A 26,023-nucleotide genomic window follows, 5' to 3' on the forward strand; every position below is an offset into this window, starting at 1 on the left:
AAATCTAAATCCCGCATCTAGATCATCGTAAAAGACTCCCCAAAGAAAAATTGCAACAAGCCTCAGATGATAATATCTTTTCTTAACGGACTGCTATACAAACGACCACAATATTAGCGCATGTAACTGGAATTTCCGGACTCTGCGCTAAGAAGGTACTGATGTCCGGGTATTTTGGCCGGTTGATTTCCTTGTCAGGGCAAATGCCGATATCAGAATGGCCGTAGGACCTTGACCATATGAAAAAAACATTATGAACCACTAGAAGCCAAATACCGTTGTTATTGTTGTAGCAATAAAGACACTGCTGGAAGGTTTTGTGGATTGTTATCGATGTTAATGGTCCTTTGCTGGATATAGTCCCGGTACGTTCCGGTAACAAGCACCATTAAGGTATAAGCCCGACCATCTCAGGAACGATTTAAAATGACCACATTGAACCTACTAGGCCGAAACGATGTAACATCGTCCTACGGATTTAGGCTGATGGACTTAGCCGCTACCCGAAACATGATCACCTGCAGTGCCAAGTTCCAGCATAAAAAGATACACAAAACTACTTGGCTGTCTCCTGTTCCAATAACACGAAACCAAATCGATCACGTTGTGATCGACGGTAGGCATAGCTGCAAAAAACGTGAGTGCCAGAAGTCGCAGATGCTGGCTGATAGGAATAACGTCCAAAAATACCGTCAAAAAGTGTTGTGAAGGTAGCGGATTGGAATCAAAGTGTGTTGCGCAAACTACCGCCGTTTCAGCCGTACTAATGTCGTGTATAGGGTTATATTTAGCATGTTACCCGAAAGCCCGAAGTTAAAGAAGTGATTTGGCCTGGTAAATCTGCTACTCGACTCGGACTCGCGGCAAGAGAATCGACATTTATCATCTTAATGTCGACTTCAAAGCGGCCTTTCGCAGAGTGAAAAAGGAGTTGCTTGTATGCTGCTATGTCTGAATTTAAGTTCTCTGTAAAGCTAATCAAATGACGTTTAGCAACACAGCCAGCTCCATAAAGATTGGAAAGGACCCCCTCGAGCCATTCGAAACGAAACGAGGCTTCATAAAAGGCGATTCCTCATTGTGCAAGCTCTCAACCTAATGTTGAAGATGATAGCTCTAGCAGCAGATCTAAACCGTCATAGCGCAATCTATTATAAAAACAAACAACTGCTGGCGTATGCTGACGATATGAATCGTATGCTTTAAGAAACGCAGAATAAGTTTTGCCTTTACTAAATGGGCAAAAAAGTGGGTATTGCTGTAAATATGGACAAGCTGCCATCCAATAAATAATCGGTCCCCTTGCGTCTTCACAGCCACATCAAAGGAGCAAATTAAAAGGAGCAGGGCGCAAATTGGAAGAGAAGCTCGGCCTAAAATCTCTTCGGAAGTTATCGCGCCTTACATTTATTTATTTATTTTACAAGGGGTTTAAAGTGCGACGACATAAATAGTTCAAACTAGCACAATAAATAAATAAATATAAGGAGCGATAACCTCCGAAGAGATTTTGGGCCGAGCTTCTCTTCAAATTTGCGTCGTACTCCTTTTAATTTTTCCTACAAATTGGCGGGACAGGACCGACTTGTTTTTATGCCGACTCCGAACGGCATCTGCAAGGCAGATGAGTTTTCACTGAGAGCTTTTCATGGCAGAAATACACTCGGAGTGCTTGCCAAACACTGCCGAGGGGCGACCCCGCTTAGAAAAATTGTCTTCTAATTGAATAAAACTTGTTTCTAAAATGTCGATGTTGCTTTTCTCGGGGTGTGAACCCAGGATCTTCGGTGTGGATGGCGGAGCACGCCACCATCACACTACTGCGGCCGCCAATTCCAAGTAGAAAAATAGACATTATGTTAGTATAAAAGACGTGAGACAATCTTAACTTTTTTCTAGGAATTTTGCCACTTGGAAACATAGGGTTGCACCTTGACAGCCTTCTCCAGTAAAATTTTATATTATTTTACTTTGTTACACTTAAGTTTCTGTAAGGGCTTGATATGTTGAAAAACTATAGATCCAAAGGCAGCCTATGGAAAAGTCTACAATTTTGAATGTATGCGTACTACCTGGTTCCTGGTTCCCGGTATCAATATTGACCTATTTGTGCAATGGATTCAATAATAGTTGCTCACTTGCTTTGATAAAAAACTAATAACTTATTTAGATAGATATTTTGTCGCATTTTTTTAACAACGCTTTCTTTTTTTATGTCAAAAGAATTTTGATCTTTTTTATAAAAAAAATATTAAGTTTTTTTTTCATGTATAACCCACATTTGAAGAAACAAATTCTGCTGTACAAATGTACATATAAATTACAAGGAAAGATTTTTTTTCCGTTATACAAATATAGGACGTTAAATTATTCAGTTTTATCGTCATAAAGTGTTAAATACTAATAGTAGTAGTTGTTGTTTTTTAGTTTTATTTTGATTAAATCAAGCAGCCATACAAATTCCATGAAGCTTTTATTGCTCTTACTTTCTTGGTTTCATCTAACAATTTAATTTTTCGCAAAACTTCATGAAAAATGCTGCAGATGAATCGCACTGTGACATGAGTTTAAAAAATAAAAAAATGTATTAAAAATAATTGAAAAAATAATCAATACCCCGGCGGCAACCTTAAGAAATGTTTCTGTCGTTTTTTTTAATTCCAACAGTAAAGCCGGATTTTTCATGCGTTCTCGGATATATTTTTTGTTCACATTTTAGTCGTTCGCAGAGATATGCTACAGACAAGAAGGCGCAAGGTTGAAACCAAAGACCACTGTTTGGATACCACGAGTGCTGAAACCGGAGAACACGCTTAACTTGATGCAGCGTCAAAACCCGAATATAACAACACGGGATTGGAACATACTTCATTTATATTGACCCACGTCTTAAAAAGAATAGTCCTAAGGACAATAACCCCAGTACGCTAAAAGCTTCATTGGAATGAAACAACTTATTTGCAAGTTATCGAAATTATCGTTTTCACCATGCTAACTGATGCAACGACTGTCAGTTAAGTGCAATGAAAAAGTTTAAACAAAAATCAGCTGTGATCCATATGGATCAAATTGTTGTTGAATTTGCATCTATCCGTATCTGGATCACGCTTCATTGGAACATGAGGTTAAAGCTGCACCGCATCCATGGTTCAATTATGTACAGGTTGGCTCATCTCATCAGCTGATTTTATTTATGACATTGCATGGTCGAAGGGATTGTCAAAAGGAGATGGCAAACTCAAAATGAAACCAACACATTGGCAACATTTTACTTACACATACAAAAACTGCTAAGTTTTATGTTTCCATTCCATACCATTCGCACCAACACCAATACACAGATTTTGACAATTTGAACAGACATATTTTGTTGCTTTACAGATGAGCCAACCTGTATATAGTTGAACCATGACCGTATCGTAGCCAACCAATTGGTTTTTGGTTTCCGTCGTAACGATAAACAGCTGATTAAGTAAGGGATACGACTACAGCGATACGACAAACGGCACCAATGACTGCAGCTTAATGCTCATCACAGGGTGGTTCATTATGCAGCATTATTCATAATTCAATACTAAACACAAATACCCCACAAAAACGAATAGAAGACATTTTATGCACATCTCGCCCAAAAAAACCAGCGACTACCTCTTAGAAAACATCGAGCAAATGGCTGCGAGTAACGAGTCACGTCTCTTATCATAATTTATTCTATTTGCCTAAAAACGTACTAGGCATATGAGTATTTGTTTAGTAGATATATTTTATATACATATGTATGTAGGTATATTAATTTTGAATAAATTACTTATACCATTTAGAACTCATACAGCTTAATAACTCAGTAAGTGACTTAGACATTCACATTTTTTGGAAGAATTTTCAATTCGATTTCTTGTAAGATATTTTTCTTTGTTTTTTAATATGTACATACATAAGTAGTAGGGTAAGAGCTAAGTTGTTCCATAATTTACATCATAAATTAAAGCAAACAATTGTTATTTATGCACAAAAAAACAATTATTTGATTTAATTTATGATGTAAATTATGGAACAACTTAGCTCTTACCCTACTACTTATGTACATATTAAAAAACAAATCAAAATATCTTACAAGAAATCGAATTGAAAATTCTTCCAAAAAATGTGAATGTCTAAGCCACGTACTGAGTTATTAAGCTGTATGAGTTCTAAATGGTATAAGTAATTTATTCAAAATAGCTTGGTAAAAAGCTATAGAAATAATTTAGCAAAACATTTAGGTACAATGAGTTTTAAAAATGTTTTTTGTTTTAATAAAACATAATTATTTGTATATTTATAAATTCACTGCATTAGCCTGGTCGTACATGATATAAAAATATGAACCCGCGTTGATTGTCCTTTTCATTTTAATACGAGTTTTTAGTAATACATACATAGTACTTAGGCCAATAAAAGGTAATTGAGGAGTTCCATACCAAAACGCAATAAATACATAAGAACAAATTCTAGAAAATTTAATGAAAAGCAATAAAAAAATTAAATGTCTCAATACGAAACCAATTTTTGAAAAGGGAACCTTAAGAATCGAGATTTATTATCCTAACTAAAATATAATATCTCTCTTGTAGATATTAAAAGGTAAAATGTGATTACATCAGAATCCGGAAAAAATCTAAGACATGTAATCAAATGTTATGGAACTCCTCAGCTATAGTCAGCAAAATAATTTTAATAAATAATTCAATACAAATTATTCCCTTGTGTAAAGAGTTTAAGTTTTGATTTAAAATTTCGTACAGCTTTATGTTCTTGAAAACTGAGTACAACAAAAAATAAGTGGCATCAAGACATCTTCCTCCATTATTCCTAATGCTAAAGCAACTGGGGACCAGATTTAAAACTTCAGAGGGTTTTTATTGTAAAGAAATGTTTTAATGTATAATATGATGAGATATAAAAATATTAAGAGTCGATGGAACCTCTGCAGCGAAAGAAATGAAGCTAGTAAAATCAGCAAACCAGGTTTGTCGTACTTGAATTAACAGTCATTTAGTAAAATTGATCGCATTATGGATAATTCATCGAGTTTTTTGTCAAGAAAACAAATTTGTTTAGCTATTTCAACAGAAAAATTTTTATTCTCAAATTAACAATATTCTGTAAAAATGTCAGCTTCTCAATCAAACCAACTGATGTTTCAGTAAAAAGAACTGATTTCATTTCAATAGCGAACACATGTCGATATTATGCAAATGCATCATCTTATTTTAACTATCGTGCCACAGAAATCTCTGTCATATCAAACAGCCACTATTATTCTAATATTGACGGAAATCGGTTATTTTAACAGTTTTCATCGGTTTTCTTAGGGTGACAATATGTAATAATTAGTTAGCAAGACTGGGCGGCCACCGTGGTGTGATCGTAGCGTGCTACGCCTACGATACCGCAAATCCTGGGTTCACGGCCTGGAAAAGCAACATCAGAATTTTTAGACAAAAATTGGTTTCGTATGAATTAAATATGATTATACCTTGTAAATATCTTCAAAGCCTTTTCTCCCGGGAGTTGGATTTGAACCCGTACTCCTACGATGGTTGAAGTGTTACCAACGCATTCAGCCACGTCATGCCTTAGTTGCTGTAAACGTATCCCAATTGCCTTCTTTGCATATTTTATTCTTTACACAGTACATACTTCGTATATTATCATGTGTTAACGATATGCTTTTTTGTGTTGCTGACAGGTTTCAAAGAAACTGTTGTTTTTGCTTTTTGTTCTATTTATAGATCTACAAAGAATTGGTGCAATTAAAAAAAAATTCTGAGCGGGGTATTATATCAATTTTATTTTTTTTTTGTTAACATAGCTGCGGCCTGGATTTGATGAACTTTTTAATGTTAATTTGAGTGTTGAAACACTCAATTCAGAGTCAATTATTTATGCGAAGTTGATTCAACAGCGATGGATAAAAATTTACAGAAATATTTGTTGATTTTACCAGCTTTTTTCTTTCAGTGTAGCTTCTAGCTTTTCGTTTACTGTTCTCATAATGTTATACTGTTTTCACACAGACGGCTTATTGAATAATAAAGGCAGTTTTCTACATTAAGACGTTTATTGAGCTCAATCTTCCCTACAAAATTCGAATCTATTATTATTTCATTAGTAGCTAATCGAATGCCTAATGAAGTCAAAAGCACAATGCAACTCTGTTGGCAGCGTTCCGCTTCCGTTTCCGCTTCTTAGTTTACAAAGCAAATGTCATTGTCTGCATGGCGGAACGATACAAGGTGGCAGCATCGAACAGCTGATTATAATCTTTTTTATTTGATTTGATACATCAACTACCGGCGCAGTACGATTTTGAAATTTGTCCATCGAATTTACAAGTACATGGAATTTTTTATGTTTGTAGGTATGTCACCATGCTCCCACCTTGTATCGTTCCGCCATGATTGTCTGTCTCATCCTTCATACTAATCGAGCAGTTACTTCTGTGTGAAAGCAAAAAATTTACGATTTCATTAGCAGGTGAAATGAGATCATTAAGTTTCTGTGTGAAAACAGTATTAAGCTACATATCATATCAGGAATGTTCCGTCCTTTAAACGATTAAATGATTTGCAGACTTGATAAATCACCGGGAGTTCAAATGACGCACAAATCTTTAAAGACTCCGAGTAGAATCCAGGCCTCATTCCAATGCATGAATGCTTGGCTCTGTACTTTTCGATTTATTATTTATATGTGTAGTTTAGTATTACGGTACGCTTATTTTATTGCTTGAAATTAAATTGCTTTAATGTGAATTAAAGTGCGCAAAGAAACTGGAAGAAACATTTCATTCTGTACTTCTTCCATGGTAAAAAATAGCAAATGAAATTCGTTTTTGGCGTATCTTAATCCCGAACCCCAAATATCATTCTAAGCACATTACCGCATGAAGTGTACGTTCGAAATGCAACCAATTTGCTACTTGGATTCGAATTGAAATATTCCCCCAAATGTTGGTGCCTTGGTACTCACTTTAGAGGATGTAATGGAACCGTTATCAACATGAAGTCATAAGTCATTCAATTTAAATAAACTTTTTGTCCTGGATTAAATCTTATCATTCACTACCTCATTACCTTCTCATCATTCCCTCAAGGCAGCAGCTTAGGTTCATTCCTTGCGTTATCTCTATTGATGATATTACCTATTGTTTTGTCTCCTCCAAGTTCCTTCTGTATTTGAAAATGTTATCAAAAGTATCCATGAGGACGTCACACAGGCTGAATGAGTCCGTAGTGTTACCAGAAGTTTGTTAGCCAACCAAACAGAAAAAGCCTATTAAACCCTAGGACCTATGTTGTAAAACAACTTCGTATTCTTGGCAAATACTAGAAGCTTTCTCTTTCTTTCATTCTCCGTTGCAGTACAGACTATACTGACCCATACATTTTAAATCTGCTTTAGTGCGTTCTAAGCTATAATACGTAGTTTTTTCCATATTAAGAGACTGGAACGGATGCAAAAGACTTTCGTAAATTCTTGCCTTCGTGGTTTAAACCTTGCGGATCCTATCCCTCCATAAAACTCAATATACCTCCTTATTAACTTAAAGAAGTTACACAATAATAGCTTTGTGCTCGACATCGTTCAAGGCTTAGTAGATGGTCTCTTTCTGATATAACGGGTAAACTTCCAGTTTCCTCACAGGAATCTTGAAAGTAATGACATTTTACGTAGTCTGTACTAACTCATTTATTTCATAGATTACTATATCTGAATAAATAAATAAATAAAAAAAATAATGATGTAAAATCTAAACCAGAGCCGGCCAAAAGTTGCACATTGTGCAATTTGAGTTCGTATTTTCACAGTCAGTATTATTAAATTCCTTTGAACATACATATTAATATTGACGATTTAAATATTAATAATTAATAATAATTAATTAATTATTAATAAATATTGACAATTTAATATAAGTAACTTTTTATACGTTCTACTTATTTTTATTAATTTTTATACATTTTTTTTATTGAATAACTTTATGTTTTGAAAATATATATTTCTATCTTTACATTTACTTTGTTTTATAGTTCTTTCTTAATGAAAAAGTGTTTTTTTAAGTAAATTTTGCATTGAAGAAACACCATACCTTCTTTTATAAAAAAGTTTTATCTGGCTAGCTCGACCTCCGCGTTCTTAGTTACATGAATATAAGTAAATATTGTTAGGATTAGCTTGAAATCAAATAACCAGAGTCCTTTTTAATTTCGAACTTCACAGTCCACATTTTCTTTTAGCACACTGTGGGGACTTGTCACTAAATTTTTACACACACTTATGCAATTGTTTTAGTATTTGTGTGGCCGGCTCTGAACTAAACCGTTGAGTTCGTATTTTCACACAGACACTATCGATGTGCGATCGCGATCATTTGCTTTCGCTGGTCACTCACTAAAATCAACAGTGAATGCAAAAGGAAAAGTCCATGCTACTTTTTGGGCACATAATAAAAACAATATGCTGCAATGTTAAAGTGACTTTTAATACGTTTTAGTAGTTATTATTAAGTTCCTTTGAACATACATATTAATATTGACAATTTAAATATTAATTATTAATAATAAATAATAATTAATTAATTATTAATAAATATTGACAATTTGATATAAATATATTTTTATACGTTCTACTTAGTTTTATGAATTTTCATAATTTTTTTTTTATTGAATAACTATGTTTTGAAAATATATATTTCTATCTTTACATTTACTTTGTTTTATAGTTCTTTCTTGATGAAAAAGTGATTTTTTAAGTAAATTTTGCATTGAAGAAACACCATACCTTCTTTTATAAAAACGTTTTATCTGGCTAGCTCGACCTCCGCGTTCTTAGTTATATGAATATAAGTAAGTATTGTTAGGATTAGCTTGAAATCAAATAACCAGAGTCCTTTTTAATTTCGAACTTCACAGTTCACATTTTCTTTTAGCACACTGTGGGGATTGTCACTCAATTTTTACAACAATTGCTCAATATGTGTTTGCTCAAAAACCCATTAGCCAACATCCAGTGAGTCTTCTAACTCTGTATCACGCTCAATTCTCAAGGGAATGCTCTGCATCATCAGGAGATTTGAAAAGCAGAGTTCGTGATATTTTGTGCACATGAGTTGTGATAAATTGTCTAATAAAATTGCCCTATCTGTGGCGGTTGTATTAAATTTTATATGAGAATAGGCTTTTCTTGACCATATTGTTGCTATTTTTAGTGCAAATAAAACTTCACTATTGCGACCCAACGTTTCGCTAAGCACCTTAGCTTCCTCAGGGGCGATACTGCATTTATTTAACATTATTTTCATCAAAAAACATTGAAGAATTGCATGAAATTATAAAAATTTTGAATTTTGTTAATATACCGAAACAATAAAATTTTTGTATAAGGTCACTTACAAATATATGTACGTAAAATATCAAAATTTGCATAACTACAACTAACACATCGATACCATATGTGCGTGGTACATTTGTCAACTAAAATTAAAAATTATATGCAAAGCAAATAAGCCGCTGCAATGCAATCAGTGTCCTCTTTTATGTTTACTGTTTTGCATTATTCTTAAGCTCTCTATGGTGAATCTGATCTTTATCCGTTTTTTCTTTATGTAATATTTTGGCATTTTGTAAATCAGTTGTGTGACCACTCGCTGTGGTGTGCTGTGAGAGAGCTGTGTTTGTTTTCTTCTTTCTAATGTCCGCTTCATGTTCATTAAGCGAACGCCAAAGCTTCGTTTGGTTGTGCCTATGTATATTTTATCACAGCTTTCGTTCTCTATCCCTTTGCATGATATTTCGTATACAATATTATTATGTTGTGAAGTTTGAAGTGGTGTTTTTGTTTTTGTAAAAATGCTTCTTAATGTTTTGTTGGATTTATATGCCAAGCGTATGTTACTTTTGTTGGATGTGATGGTTTTGTCGAAGTTCTATGTCAGTCTGGGTATATATGTAACACTATAATACTGTTTGGGCTGATCTGTTGTATCTTTTGTTGCTCTCTTATTGCGATTGTTTTCAATAATCGGGAACTTTTGTCACCATTTCATTCGGTACCGTACCTATTGATGTGATTGCCCACACTGCTCACACATATAACCATAAAACCATAACCAGATAAAACAGCTGATCGAACCTACCTTATGGAAATCAATGTAATCGATTAATGGTGCCATACCATAACGCTAACGCCATAACCATACCATAGCCAACCAATTGTTTTTGGTTTCTCGCCATATCCATAATCTAAAAATATTTCAGTTGGTGAATTTAATAACTTTTTGTAGATTTTATTCATTGTTTTGTATACGTTATGACTAAGAGACTTATTTTTTGTGGAATATGTTTGTAATTCTTTGCGTTTCTTCATTTTTATGAAATTTTCACGATTTTTAGGTTAAGGCACCATTAATCGATCACATTGGAGATGGTTATGGATATGGGTATGGTTACGACTATGTCGTTAGGGTTAAGGAAGTTTAATTGGCCCTTATAGGGCAAATGTAAACAAACCATAGAGCTGTACTGTTCATTCAACTTTTTTGAGGAATAAGGTGGGGTTTTCTGTTGTTGGCCGACACTTTCAGTCATTAGATTTTTGCCTGGCTTTTGTACCATTAAGTATTATGAACAGTATAAATGTCTTGTTTCTTTGCGCACTCTGATGTGAATAGTGTTTTTTGTTCATTAGAAAGTAATCAATGATGTCTGTGTCTGCCTTTTTCTAATTTTAGTATTTATTTCAGGTATTTTGTATGGCTTCGGTGGAATTTGACTTCATATATATGTCATAAATGGGCAGTTTTCCTTTACCGTTATAAGTGCACTGAATATTTTTACAAATTATTCCGAATAATCTTGCATTAAATATAAATACAATTGCACATATACATACATACCTATTTTGTTTTGAACTTATTTGAATGATTCAAAGTATTATTTTGTTTCAAATTAGTTTTTTTAAATATACATATGTGAAATTTTATTGAGATTTAATGGACTTCTGTAAATATTTGCATCAAAAAACGATTGCAACTTTATGCAGATTTTTTTTTTCTTAATTTGTGGATTTTTAATAATAGTGGCAACTGTACATCCATGATAAGTAAATGTGAATATTCAAATAGGAAAATAATTAACTAAAATTAAAACAGTTTCAAAAAGTTCATAATTACATCTATAAGCAGGTAATTTTTGTTATGTATTTGAAACTATTAAAATGTTTACACTGTTTCTTTATTCATTATTTTGTTTAAGCAATAAGAACACTCTAAAAGCTGCATCACCGTAAAATTCATTAAATTGTTTATGTATTTACTAAATTATTTAATCTGTTGGCGCTGGGCGATCGGTGCACATATTTCATTTTGTATTGAGTTTTTATTTATTTAATTAATTATATATTTGTTATTATTATGAGTTTGCTCCACTTTTGGTTAATTATTTGTATATGCTATTTCAAATGGGTTTTGGGTTTTTCATATTTTCAATATGTACTTAAAAAAATCTTAGTTATACTAAATTGCCTTTGGATTTACATTTACAAATTGTCAATCATATGTTTCGGTTAAGGGTTAATTGACCGGAAATACGTAATAACAACAAAAGTAAAAGCAAAAGTAGAGTTATGATTAGAAATTTCAACTTCGAGCGACACGGGCGCCATCTGGCATGAAAAAGTAACTAGCTCCCAACTTTTGTTGCAAGCAAATCATAAGAAGAAGAATTCGACAGTTTCTTAGGATAAGGGTGCTTTCACGCTTTGCAAGCGAAATTATTTTTCCCACTCGTTGATATTTTTCTAACATTTTTCACAATTAAAAACTGCAATTTAACAAATGAATCCTAACAAAATATGTTCGCAAGTATTTTCCTTGTATAGGGATAATGTTTATAACTGTGCTTCGCGAATTTTTGTATGTAAATGGGAAAGGCGAAATAAACTACAACTGCTAAGTTTGAAGTTCCATTATATTTACAAACACAACATCTTGCGTGATTATGGCGATGTTATTGGCATGCATAAGTTTGCGTTGAACGCATATATATGAAGAACTTCATTGTGGCTAGGCCATATTAGCAACGAGCCAACGAAAACATGTGAAAGTAGGAAAAGAGAGCCATACTATAACGGGAAAAGGAGAAATATTTATGCATAGATAATAATTCGTTGGATGGAAGTGAGCTTCGAATCACGAAAGAAGCAGAGCGAGTTTTAGGTACACGATACCGAATGGTAAGTCAAGTATACGTCTTAAAATATGCGGTTCCCAATAATATAGAACCAAAAAAATCCGTTACGTTAAGCATCAATACTAAAATCATTAACAATTTATTTCTAGCGCCAAAAGCTTTGTTAAGGATTTGCTAGGGTAAATTCAGCCTTTTCCAGAGACTGATTGTAAGCAAGGTCAATACGATTAAGCACTGTTGACTAGTCAGAGTCAATATACCGCATATTGGTTGGAATTACGGAACCCTAAGCAGGCCTTTCTTTTGTGCTAATACCTAGCAGTATCGGTGCTATTTAGAAACCGCTAAGTGAATAAAAGGCTTGCATCAATCGTTAGCTTAGCCTTTTTCGTAGAATGGATATTTGTGACAGATATGAGGTGAATTTAATTTCACTTTCCTTCGTTTGCTCCCGATTTTGGACCCATTCGTGTTCACGGACCGACCTGTAAAATTTAAAGGTCATGGCAAACTTGCAACTATTAAAATCAATGTAAATGTCAATGATGCCACACCAACGCCTTAGCCATAACCATACCATATATAGCCAATATGTTTTTGGTTTTTCATCATATTCATAACCTATGTATAAATATTTGAGTTGGTGAATTTATAAACTTTTTGGATATCTTTTTTTTATTTTGTATAAATTTTGACAAGGTGAATTATTACTTGCGTAATTTATTAGTAATTTTTCGCATTTTCTCTTTTATTATGAAACTATCAAATTTTTTTGGGTAAGGCACCAATAACTGATTCCAATAGATATGGTTAAGTAAAAGTATGGTTATGACTACGGCATTATGACTATGTCAACTGTGCCAGTGCCTTAACATCGGTAGTAAACTAAACCATTCTTAGAACGCACTCAAGAGTCGAAAAAATGGGTTCTTCTAACTGCTATTTAAATACCTGCGGGTGGAGAATGGCACCTGCCGATTCCATCAATTCACAATGATTCAAATATTTTAACTTGGAATGTCGATATTAATTATACGACAATTAGAATAGAGAAATTAAACGCGAGCTTTTTATAGATAGATAACTTGGTTCTTTCTTTTTTAAGCCAAGAAGGAGTCGTTTTTCCCCAATTCGTAAAGTTACCCTGAGAAGTTTGCTCGACTCAACGGCGAGTTCCGGGTTTTTTTCCTGTGTACAACTACATTACGACAACCACTTGTAAAGTTTCAATTTCATTTGCAAATATCGCATCACAAAAATAAAATTTTATTTGCCTTTTTCGGATTCGCGATCTAGGGTTCAAAACACGTCTTTTGACAACCGTCCTGATATTTTTAGACGTGTATTAAGAGTGTCATGCTTCCGTATAGAATTACCCAAATTTTATATTAATTAAAAGAATAATTTTAATTTTTATATTACAATGCCATTTTAACACTTTTCTTAATTACCCACTAAATTTAATTTAGCATCCATTTTGTTTCTAATCTTATTCTCGGAATTGTATATCACTACTATTAACCATAGTTAATATTTGCTAGATTTTGTTTATTTTATTGTATTGCATTCGTTTTAACTAATGTGGTTATTTGTGAAATTTAACACTAGATGTTTTAGTTATTTAATTTATTACTACTCAGTAAAGAGATTCTTTATCGAAATTTTTTTGTTAGACTTTTTTTCGTTAGTGAGAATGATTTCATATTATTAATGTAAACGTTATCCTGATTAACTTTAACTGCGCTAGATTTGACACTTTACATCCATCAAAATATCTTTTTTTCTTGAGTGTAAAATGTCAAATCTAGTTACATTTCGTTGGCAACTCTGAAATGGCTTACTATGTATATTAGGGTGGGTCGATTTGTATGGACGAAAGTTAACCGATATCGCGTCATCAATTTTTCGATAGGATTTGGGCTCAGGAAAAAGAAGTTTCAATACGCATACCAAAAAAAATTAATTTTCGAGCCTGCGAAATTTCATTTTGTTACTTTTTTCGACTTTGATTTTAAGGTTTTTTTCATGACCTACTAAAAAAATTTTCATATGTGTGTCCGCTAAGAACCTTGTCGATAACAGTTTTATGAAAAAAAAAAAAAAAATTTATATACATGAAAATTTTACAATCAAATGAAAATTTTTTTAGTAGGTCATGAAAAAAACCTTAAAAATCAAAGTCGAAAAAAATGAAATTTCGCTGGCTCGAAAATTATTTTTTTTGGGTATGCGTAGTGGAACTTTTTTTCCTGAGCCCAAATCCTATCGAAAAATCGATGGCGCGATATTGGTTAATAAATCGACCCAGTCTAATGTGTATACCTTTTACTGGTATAAATGTGTATGAAATATTCCATCGCCGGTATGCTCAAAAGCATATTCACTATTAAATTTCATTAATAGAAAACGTTTTCTAACATCACTCCTTCGCCTTTATCTTTCTTTCGCTCCTTGAGAGTATTCACATTTTATACACTTACACAATTTTCTCGTAATTTTACGTTTTCTTATTTATGTTCAACGGCTTGCTTGTCTGTAGATAACAACAAAATTATTTAGTAACTTTTTTCATTTACAGCATACATTGTGAACTCCTACGAGCGAAGAATTTTTCAAAAAGAGGATAAATTATAATAAGAGACGTCAATCTGCTACTCGTAGCCATTTGCTCGATGTTTTCTATGAGGTGGTCCCTGTTTTTTTTTTTTGGGCGAGATGTGCATAAAATGTCTTTTATACATTTCCGTGGGGTATTTGTGTTTATTTTTCCGACTGTATTTAATTAATTCTCTTTCCAAAAATCACAGTTGCATAAGGTGCCTACACCGCATGGATAAATGCGAGACAATTCAAAAATGTCCCTATTAGAAAACATTCGGCATCAAATTTTTGATTTCCAGCGAGTTACTCGCCACTCGTAGCAGACTGGTGGCTCTTATTATATTTAACCTCTTTGTAGTTATAACAATTATTTATAAAGATATTTGAAAAATACTATTGAGCACATATTTCAAGCAATCGAACAGCTTTATAACAGGTGATAGGGGCTGTTTACTAGTGAACGTGTTTTCAAACAGTCGCTATTTGTTTGAATTCACAATGACAGCATGTTTCCGTAGCTTACCAGTGACTTAACGCTGGCCTTTCGTGTATTTTTACCATTATTCACATTGCTTTCTCAAAGATCTATAAGCGATACAACTTCTTGATTATTCAACATACTCTCGAAGTCGCTCTCCGACCATCAGGGATCCGAGTGAAAAACATGAAATGAATTCACAATGGTTCGATTGGTTAGCAGACCCTTCATCCACATTTCAAAATTTATATAGCCTATGTTGTTGGGATCGAAAGAACGAAATGTGCGTTCCAACTGCAAGAGTAAGAGGTTATAAAACAATTAGTAAATTATATACGACATATTTTAAAATTTTTTAAATTCCCTAAATACCATCGACGCACAGTGGCGCCTTTTGAGTTTTTTCTTTGCAAAAATCATAACTTTTGAACCAATGAAGATATTTTAAAAATTTAAAACGCAAATGAAAGCCAATTATTTGTAGTTTTATTGTGTGAAAGCTCAGAATGTCACAGATACAGGGTGCATCAAAAAAATTCTTCAAAATCGAAAATTTTTAGAAAAATGCAAAAACAAAATGCTTTTAGTAAAAAATAAAAAAAATAAAATGAGATTTGTCTTATAATGACGTATTTAAGCATTAAATAAGATAAACTAATGATTTTGATAAGATAGCGTGACACTGCCCACTTATGATAAAAAGTTGTATCTAAGTAGTCACGTAATTAATAACTACCAAAATCGTTAGACGTATTGTTTCTTTTAGACGGCAATACTCTTATAAAACTCAAATGTCCGTTTTTTGGTGCCACAATAACAAGGTACTTCAAAATTCATCGTAAAATTTTACGTTTTTTTTTTTTTTTTAATTTACAACCAAATATATATTTTATTAATAGCTTAAAGTTATTGAAAGTGGTTCAATGAAATTTTATTTGAACTAAAGATTAAACAGCCAACGAATTTTGGAAAAGGGGAGTGGCACTGCCCATTTATGTTAAACAGTTTGATCTTATTAACCGCTTTACCAATTTATACCAAACCCGATAGACGTATTGATTTCTATACAAATTTAATACTCGTTTGAAGGCGAAATGCCTAAGCTTTAAAATAAATTTAATAAACTTTAGAGAAATGCAATAACGAAAAGTATATATTTATAAATTACAAAATTAATTAATTCTTTCATTTGAAATAAAAAATTAACTTGTACATAGATATCTTATTTTTCTATAAATTAACAAAATTGATTAGTAAATATCTTTTTCATTGTTGTGATAAGAAGTGAGAAACTTATTTTATCTTAACATAGTCATCGTCACTGGAACATATATCTAACAAAACAACCATTTCTGAGCTATACGCATCTGTAAGATCTTTTTGTGTTCTTATATACCTCATAGATGATATGACCGGATCAGAAGAGATAGCTAACATGTTGAAAAGGTCTTCGTTTTGTATAACTCGTGATACTCGGGTGTTCATACATATATATCTTTTGTAGTCCTTATTCTTAGATTCTTGAGCTTCTTCAGACAATTCTCCTAATGGTAAGCACTGGTACTCTATTAAATCTTTTCCATGTGCTAAAATTTTATGTACCGTTGGTGTAAGTTTCTTCTCAGGATACTTTTGCAGCAACTCTGTAGTAGTATTCTCCAAATTTGGGTCCATTAACTGGTTCATGGCAGTTTAAAATATTTAAAATTACTCCCAATCTTTTCACAATATCTCTATCAACTCCTGTTATGCGAGCAGTCACTTCATCGTTTTCAAAAAATCTTCTTGAGGAGTTACCATCATTTGTATTTCCGTATCCATACTTTGGACAGTCAACTCTAAGGCCAATCTCTTTATAGAATGCATCCTGAATTATTTTTTTCTCCTGTTTTGTTTCTCCTTACATGTTGTATTGTCGTCGAAAACTTCTCCTTGTTGTGGTAGTGTATAAGCCAGCTTCAAAACAAATTCCATACATCTTATCCTAGCATGCAAAGGAGATATTCCATACTCATAATTTAGTTCGTCAGTTATTAAATCATCAAGATTTTAAAAGTCCTTTTGGCTCTTCTTACAAATTGGATATTTCATTGTAAATGTCGTATTTGTTATTAAGTTCAAAACTTTTCCATCGACCATTGTTAGAAGAAAATCATGCTTTATTGTAATGACATTCCCCTCTTCAATTTCAATTATTGTTGGTTCTAATTTGGCAATTTTATTTTTTATATCACTCACTGTAGCTTTTATTAATTCCGAAGACTCCTTCTCGCATTTAAATAATATCGGGCGGCACAATATAGTTGATGACGGACGTGCATTTTTCCAAAATTCTGAAGCTTCATCTTTTAGTCGTAATGGAACAATAGAAGCCATAAACATATTACTATCTGTAATTGTTTCATCGCCTACATTTATTCTGTGGTGTGGGAATGCTGTTTTTGATCCTCTTCAGTCGCACTGGACTTGCTATCGCAACTGCTTCTGTTATATGAGACTTCACGTTTTCTTCGTCTTTTTTATATTTAATAGCCAGTGCTTCTGAAAGATGAGTCGTGGCAATAGCTTTTGTGGTATCAGACAGCTTCCTTTTCCTTGTGTAGGTAGAACACTCTTCTATGGGTTTTGTTGGTCTCCCTCTAGTTGGATTGGTTGACGTCTCTAGGCGTCTCTTCGTCCAAAAAAGTTTTGTCAGCTAGCCACTTTTTATGCTTACTTAGAAATTTTGAATTGTTACGATAGACGTCCTTCCATTTTCTTTCTATCATAATGTATTGTAAACCAATTTTTTCTTCCATGCCTTCCTTTTCTTTAATGCTTGTTTCACTCGCTAATTCTCTCATAATAGCCTCAACGAAGTCCCGTCTTGACTTTGTAGATTTAAACACCGCAAATAGTTTCGAGTTTTCTAAATACATATTAGAATTGGGTTCGGGTGTATCTGACTAAATATTAAACTGTGAACTATATTTAAAAATACTATTCACTTTATTTAAGTAAACAGAATACTTAGTTCCTTAATCTCCAAAAGACAAATGATAATGTGCATTGTATGATGGATAGCTTTATATACCTACTCAAATTATTAAAATGTATTTCAGGTATACAATTCGTAACTAAAAAAATGTATGTTGTTAACAAGTTCCAATAACAAAAACGACCTTACGGCCGTACTGAATTATATATACCTGCTCTTAGGCGCGTATTTATGCCCAAGGTTGTTTAAATTTATTTGATGTAAAAAGTGAAGTTGCAGCTGGACGCAGGTAGACTTTATGAATTTAGTTAACTAGATATTTCACAAATAACTGTTAATTTGACGGAGCACATATTTTGACATTTTTTTTCCATCAAAGTTTTAAAAAGGGCCTAAAAATAGGCATTTCGAAAAACAGGTATATCCGCCAACTTTTAACAAAAAAAAAACAATTTTTTTTTGTTTCAATTCTAAATTAAATTATCTTTAATTGCTATACAAGAAAACGACAACCGGCCGCCTTATTTACTCACAAAACCATTTTAAATACAACGAAAAAGAAGAAAATTTTCAAATTTTTCCCAATGTTGAAAATTGGTCAACTTTGAGCGGCTTTACCTGTGAAAAAACAGTTGTATATTCTTGATCCCTGGAAAATTCTCTATTAGAAACATGTATTAGATTTAGCGAACGCTTTCATGATTTTTTTGATTTTTGCCATGCTTTAACGGCAGAGGCGCCACTGTGCGACGTAGGTCTGGCAATTTAATCACACTTGACGATAGTAACTGTAAGAATACATTCACCAGCAGTCTCTGCGGCTATAGTATACCGTACCATACTAGCTTTGGGAGTTCTTGTGTGGAACATACACATACATATATGCCGGAAACGTTCCCTCCAGATAAGAACCTTGGCTCCTTAGTTAGAGTTATCGCGGTCGTACGACCACCTCTTATGAGGCTGCCTCAGTGTACTTACTCCAAATACAAAGAAGAAAAATTGTGCGCCATAGAAGAGCATCTTATTATGGTAAATCCATCGTTGCTTTCCAAACCGGCACTGTATCGGGAAATCTCCTATCAACTACAGACGAATATATCCCCTGACTGCAAACTGCTAGGCATAGTCCGCAAACCATTCAGGATTAGGTTGGTTGGTCACCGATATCCTGCTTTTAAAGGGAACGACGTCGGTACTTTTCCTAGTGTTCTGTAGTTCTTTAAATAAGGCTGAAACCAAAAGGTATTTTGTATAGATATATTTTTTACCTGCTCCTTCGCCTTTCGATCTTCTTCAGTTTGGTGCGGTTTTCGGCCCATTAATTCGTGTATCGAATGAAATAAATCGCTCATTTCCGCACGGGTTATTCGTCCATCTCCATTCACGTCATATAACTTAAAGGTCCATTTAACTTTATCGTACATTGTACCACGTAGCAGTGTTGAAAGCATATTAAGAAATTCCTGTTTTGTAAAAAAAATATTTACTCAACAAAAATTGATTCATATAAGTGGTGGAAAACTGGCGATACTAGTTAATAAGATTTGCTTTTTGTTTTGTTTGCATTCCCTGTCCTATTGCCACATTTATAATTTAAAAAAATGTATTGCAAATACCATCGATAACCACGGATCATAGATTGTAATGACAATTATATATCGAAAATTCGCCACCACTATTTTTTTTCTCTGTAAGTTACTTCAAGCGATTTTTTACTCACACGAAAATTCACGGACCCTGTACTATTTATATCGAAGGTTCTGAACACATGATGAGCGTATAAACTAGAATCTGCAAAAATAAAGTTCAACAATTCGTTATCATACGTTTATAGATAAAGAAAAACGGTATATAAGCTTTGGAGCATAAGTTTGCCACAAATTTAATATGTCATCTTAAAAGTTTAAAGCTGTCAATATCTGACAGTTACTATTGATTAAAAACATACATATGTATTTGTTTTATAATGATACTCACTACCATGTGGAAAGAATTTGGCGTAAATTTCTTTGAAACATTCTTCATGCACAACGCCTTCGGGACATTCCTGTAAGGATAGAGGGAACAAAACAAAATGAAAAGAGTTAGTCGCTGGACGTATACAAAGCAAATACTATTAAGTATTCCTGAAGTATAGAGGGAACAAAACAAAATGAAAATAGTTAGTCGCTGGACGTATACAAAGCAAATACTATTAAGGCATAATAAAGACTTCGTAAGTATTTTATATGTCGATTACGTAACAAAGGAAAAATAAAAACCCAGAAAACAACATAAAATCCTGTAAAATGTTCATGATTATTAAAACAAAAATTTTTGAGCGTCGGATATATATAAGACTAGCCTTTACCCGCGGCTCCGTCCGCAAGGAGAAAATAAAATATAGGTGCTATTCACGTTAGCCTGCTTGTCAAGTTATTTGTTTAAAAAATGTTGTCTGTCTACTGTATTTTATTTTTGTAATAGAGTAAAAAAAGAACTAAATGAGCTGATAACCTGATAGGGTCCCCAAATTTTCCCGAAATTATCCAGAAAAGTCACGAAATTACCCGGACGGTATCGCGGACGGATCACGAAAACCACCCAGAAATGCTCCCGGAAGGGTCTCCAAAGGTCCCGGAATAGTCACAAAAAAGTCCCGAAATGTCAACGACACGATTCTAGACACATCCAGAGAACCACACAGAAATGATCCCTGAAGGGTACCCAAGTGATCCCGAAAAAGTTCCGAAATGAACCTGACGGGCTCCCGGACGGATCCCAAACACTACCCAGAACATATCCCGGAAGGGTTCCAAAATTATCCCGAAATGGCCCTGACGGGATCCCGAACGTATCCAGAAAGGATCCCGAAACAGTCCAAAAAAATCCCGAAATGACCCCCACGGGATCTAGACGGATCCAGAAATGGTCTTGGAAGGGTCAATAAATGATTCCTGAAGTAGTCCAGAGCAATACAGACGCGGAAGCGGAAGGGAAGGAACCCGATATCAGGATCGTTACGTTGCCAGCGTACGTCACATTATTCACAACACTTGTGTGTAGTATTGATAGGATATCATTTATGGTAATGAGACACAGCATAAATATTGCCCCCCGCCCCATCCCCTCCTAGCTCAGCTGATATCTCGCGGTTGAGGGAAGCGACCCGATTTCTCATTGGTTCCTCCATCCTATCGCTTCGGGATTGTTTTTGTCATAATTTCGGAATGTGCTCTGTTCCGATTTCAAGATTATTTCGATCATTTCGGCACTATCTCCAAATCATTGCTTTAGGAATAATTTCAGGTCACCCCCGCCTAAAAAATATGCGGATTATTTTCGTATTGTTTTTGGCAGCATATCGGGGCCAGTTCTTGTCTAAAAAAAATAAATAAATACATGGCGTGGTTTATCTCCGAGGAGATTTAGGCCGAGCTTCTCTTCCAATCTGCGTCGTGCTCCTTTTTATTTTCCCTACAAATTGACGAGACGGGACCTTAATAGTCTAGGCCGACTCCGAAGAGCATCTGCAAGGCAGATGAATTTTCACTGAAAAGTTTTTCATGGCAGAAATACACGCGGAGTGTCGAGAGGCGACCCCGATTAGAAAAACTTTTTTCTAATTGAAAAAATTGTTTTCGGGAGTTGAACCCAGGACTCTCGGTGCGGTGGGCGGAGCACGCTAAAACCACACCACACGGTCGCCCCAGCTCTTGACTATTCTGGTATAATTGCCGGGATAAATTCGGGAAGGTTTAAGCCAGTTTGGGAATGTATTCGAAATAATTCCCGGACTGGTTTTTAGATAACCTTTTGGCTGTTTAGAGGTCGTTTCGGGATCTTCATGGCATTGTTTCGCATCAGTTTCTAGCTTGTTTTCGTAATAACTGCTCCCAGATCATTTCGTTACTATTTCTGCACTACCTCCGTATGGTTCCGGGATTATTTCGGGATTGTTGTTGGTACCGGTTTTCGGTCTTATTTCAAGGTCATTCTGCAAAACAATGGTTTAGGGGTGTATCGGACCTAACCTTTTTAAAAAATGCAGTATATCCTTCTTTCTGTGGATCATTGAAGACTATTTCGCATTTGTATGCGCTATAATTTCGTGACTGTTTCAAGATTATTTCCTGGGCTCTCTCGGAGCTATTTTCAGCATAATGTCGGGGCTTTACGTAATAATTTTTTGTTGTATTTTTTATCGTGCGAACTGGGTCGGGGACATAGGCTAGTAGTATATATATATTTACCCTTAATCGAAAGTTTATCAAACTCTTTCAACTTTGTCTTGGGCCGATTTTGGTATTGTTCATATTGATAGTATCAAATTAGACACATATTCAAGTTTAGTTAAATTCGATATAATCAATATTGTTTAACACTAACTAGGCAATATATTAATCTAATTAATCTTTAACAATGTCTTTCTTCGTCTTTTTCGTCCTTCACTTACCGTCTTAAAACCACGGTACATAATTCGTATTTCTTGTTTTGAAAATTTCGTTTCGCGATACAAATCTTCGATTGTAACGTTAATCGGCTTAGGCACTCGGGTGTGTTCTAATTCGAAGACAACCTCCTCCTCGATGGGGCTTTCCGGTGGCGTAGCCATATTGAATTAATGTGTGTTTGTTGTTGTCGATTTACTTATTAAATAATAGCTGCCTCTTTATTTGCGTTAGTTCAGGTAGAATGAGACTATATCCAAAGAAATGAAATGTGAAGTAAAGTGGAAAAACATACGAGACAGTCGTGCGAGCCGCATAGAGCTGAGCATTAGCAATATTTATGTTGTACTTGCGTTTTTTAGAAGCGATTGTATTTGACTGATTTTCAAAATATTTCTTTAACTTATGAATTTATATTAAAAAAAGTTGTTGACTAGCAAATAAGCTAAAAATTCCATTTATTTAAATTTAATTCCATTGTAATGCGTGTTTAATTCCATTTACATTCAATTAATGCGAGTATGTTTTTAATTACATATATTTTTTTTGCTAAAATTCTCGCATACTTTTTGTAGTTGTTGTTGTTGCCTTTATAAATTCTTTGGCTTTGTTTGATTGGTTAGTTGGTTGATTAGTCTCTTCATTTGTTGATTAGTTGGTTGGCTTGGCTGCGTGTTGGACTCACGTTTTTGTTTTTGTTGTTGCTGGTGCTGGTTTATGAGTAGCTTTTTTGGTATATTTGTGTTTTAACAAAATTTTTTGTTTGTGGTATTGATTTGGCTCTTTTTTTACTTATTCTGTTAACTTTTTGTTTCGGCGGTTTTGAGTTTATTTTGAAATCTTTTTGTTGCTGTTTTATTTCGTTCAGTTCATATATTATTACCTCATCATTTACTATTTTATTGTTGTTTTTTCTGACGCTGGGTGCATTTAATAATGACGATTAAAACAATTTGGTTTATGCTCTTTTACGATTACAATAAATATTTAAATAAATAAGTGAAATTTTAGAAGTAGTGATTAAATGTACTTGTTTATAACAACGAACATTAATTTTAATCTTTCAACCAAAAAATTTACTACAATCTATTATATCAATAGCCAAGTTGAGATTTTTGCGCCCCTTTTACGGCCAAACCATAATTCTAAGGTAAAAATTAAATGAATTAAATAAGTATCGATAGGTCTTCTCAACAAGCAGTGTAGGTCATCAGAAGAACTTCAAAAAAGTTAAATATGGCGCTCAAATATCAATTGAAAAATGACACCAACACAGATGCCAAACACGTTTTAATTTATGACACTGTTGTCGTGCACACGGTTCCCGTTTGCCTAAAATTTTGCGTAGCAAACCGAAAAAAACGTACCAAATAATTTGCTAGGCAAACTATATAACATTTATTAAAACAATTTTAAGCAGTTCATCGGCTGACATAAATTTACACGGAAACGGGTTTCATTATACATATGTGTATGTATAAACTTAAAAAAACTTAAAACATATAACATTTTTTTCTTCTAAATATACATACTGTAGTAATTGAAACCACGTATTATTTTTTAATAAAACTTTAAATTATATTTTTTTAAACACGCCTAAAAGTATGCGTCAAATTCTTTCTTTATTTTTCACAACAATGAACATTTTTGAAAATTGAAAAATCAATATTGAAACTTCAAATATTGATAATACATTTAAAAATTACAAAGTTCAAAGTAACTAAAATACAAAGTTAAATAAAAATAATAAGAACCCTACATTACTCCCCCTTCAAGAAAATTTATCATTAAACAAATTGAACGTAACTCTCTTTTTATGTAAATTCTTGGTGTTGTTTGTGTCTGTCGTTTCAATTATTGCAGGTTTTAATCTATCAATAGGAATAGTTTTAATATTATTATCTATTTCAAGTTTAAAACATTTTTGGTCTTTTTCCACAATTTTGTAAGGCCCTTCATATGGTTGTTGTAATGAATGTTTATTAATGACTCTAACAAATGCAAATTTACAATTTTGAAGATCTTTTGGAACGTAAATTCCAGTATCAGAATCTTTATGATGACTTAAATTTGATCTAACATTTCAAAAATGTTCACGTAAATTACTTAAAATTTCAGTTGATGAGAAATTTTTAGTTGATGGCACAACCAGTTCCCCTGGCAAACGTAAATTCTGACCGAAAACCATTTCCGCTGGTGTAGCCGAAATATCTTCTTTGTAAATAGATCGCAAACCAAGTAATATAACCGGTAACTCGTCATACCAATTATTTGTGACCTCTCTAGCTATTATAGTAGTCTTTAGTTGTCAATGAAACCTTTCAACCATACCATTTCCTTGAGGGTGATATGCGGATGTTGTAATTTGGTGACTACCAAGTAATTTGGTTAACTCTGAAAACAATTTCGATGTAAATTGGCTACCTTGACCATTTGTTATCTTTAACGGAACTCCAAACCGAGAAATATATTCTCTAAAAAACTTATTTGCAATTGTAGTTGCTGAAATATCTTTTAATGCATATGCCTCAGGCCAACGGGTAAATGTTTCAATAATCGTTAAAATATAACGATGTCCTTTTGAAATAGGTAATGGTCCAACTATATCTAAATGAATGTGTTCAAATCTATTCTTGGGAATTTGAATTTTGACAATAGGGAATTTTGTATGACAATAAACTTTAGACTTTTGACAATTAAGACACTCTTTTGACCAAATATTAATATCCTTATTCATATTAGGCCAATAATATTTTTTAACTATGAGCCGTCGTGTAGCTCTTGTACCCGGATGTGCTATTCCATGTAAAATATCAAATACTCTCTTTCGCAAATTACTCGGTACAAATGGTCTAGGAGTTTCTCCTGAAATTTCACACCAAATATTAAAATTTAAAATGGGAATATTAATTAACTTTAAATTTAGATATTGAGAATCAGATACAAATTGATTTAAGTCATCATCTTTTTGTTGTTCAGTTTGTAAAATTTTAAAATTCAGTTCTGTTTTATATATTGCATTAACCTCAAAAGCTCTAGATAGCGTATCTGCTACAACATTGGATTCTCCTTTAATGTATTGTATGTCATCAGTAAATTGTGCTATAAATTCCAAGTGTCTCGTTTGTCTAGGACTTCGTTCTGTTTTTGAATTTAAAGCAGTAGTCAAAGGTTTATGGTCCGTATAAACTGTAAATTGTCGTCCTTCCAAAAGATATCTAAAATGTTTTATATTTAAATAAATCGCCAATAATTCCCTATCAAAATCACTATACTTAATTTCAGTTGGAGAAAGTTTTTT

General features: G+C 33.4%; 1 protein-coding gene across 2 annotated transcripts; it reads right to left on the reverse strand.

Moving 5' to 3' along the window:
* Positions 1 to 8,131: 8,131 nt before the first annotated feature.
* Positions 8,132 to 23,781, reverse strand: LOC137236574 (A-type potassium channel modulatory protein KCNIP1). Of its 2 annotated transcripts, XR_010948497.1 has the most exons (6): positions 22,728 to 23,781; positions 20,270 to 20,339; positions 20,013 to 20,083; positions 19,561 to 19,755; positions 15,358 to 15,606; positions 8,132 to 14,766 (listed from the first exon to the last, which is right to left on the reverse strand). XR_010948497.1 is itself a non-coding variant. In XM_067759334.1 (5 exons), exons 1-5 carry the CDS (start codon positions 22,884 to 22,886, stop codon positions 15,478 to 15,480), a joined length of 624 nt encoding a protein of 207 aa, XP_067615435.1. In that variant the 5' UTR covers positions 22,887 to 23,781; the 3' UTR covers positions 8,132 to 15,477. The 2 variants fall into 2 exon arrangements, 1 of the variants encoding a protein (XP_067615435.1); XM_067759334.1 differs by having other exon boundaries at positions 8,132 to 15,606.
* Positions 23,782 to 26,023: the final 2,242 nt, after the last annotated feature.

This window comes from Eurosta solidaginis, chromosome 1, assembly GCF_040869045.1.
Source record: "Eurosta solidaginis isolate ZX-2024a chromosome 1, ASM4086904v1, whole genome shotgun sequence".
Taxonomy (NCBI): Eukaryota; Metazoa; Arthropoda; class Insecta; order Diptera; family Tephritidae; genus Eurosta; species Eurosta solidaginis.

What these genes read in the sequence shown, in the direction of transcription:
- LOC137236574 (XM_067759334.1), bottom strand. Translation starts at nt 22,886, where the DNA reads ATGGCTACGCCACCGGAAAGCCCCATCGAGGAGGAGGTTGTCTTCGAA. An exon ending in TGTACCGTGGTTTTAAGACG is followed by an intron (nt 20,340 to 22,727) that starts GTAAGTGAAGGA and finishes CTATCCTTACAG; the next exon opens with GAATGTCCCGAAGGCGTTGT. An exon ending in CAAATTCTTTCCACATGGTA is followed by an intron (nt 20,084 to 20,269) that starts GTGAGTATCATT and finishes TTATTTTTGCAG; the next exon opens with ATTCTAGTTTATACGCTCAT.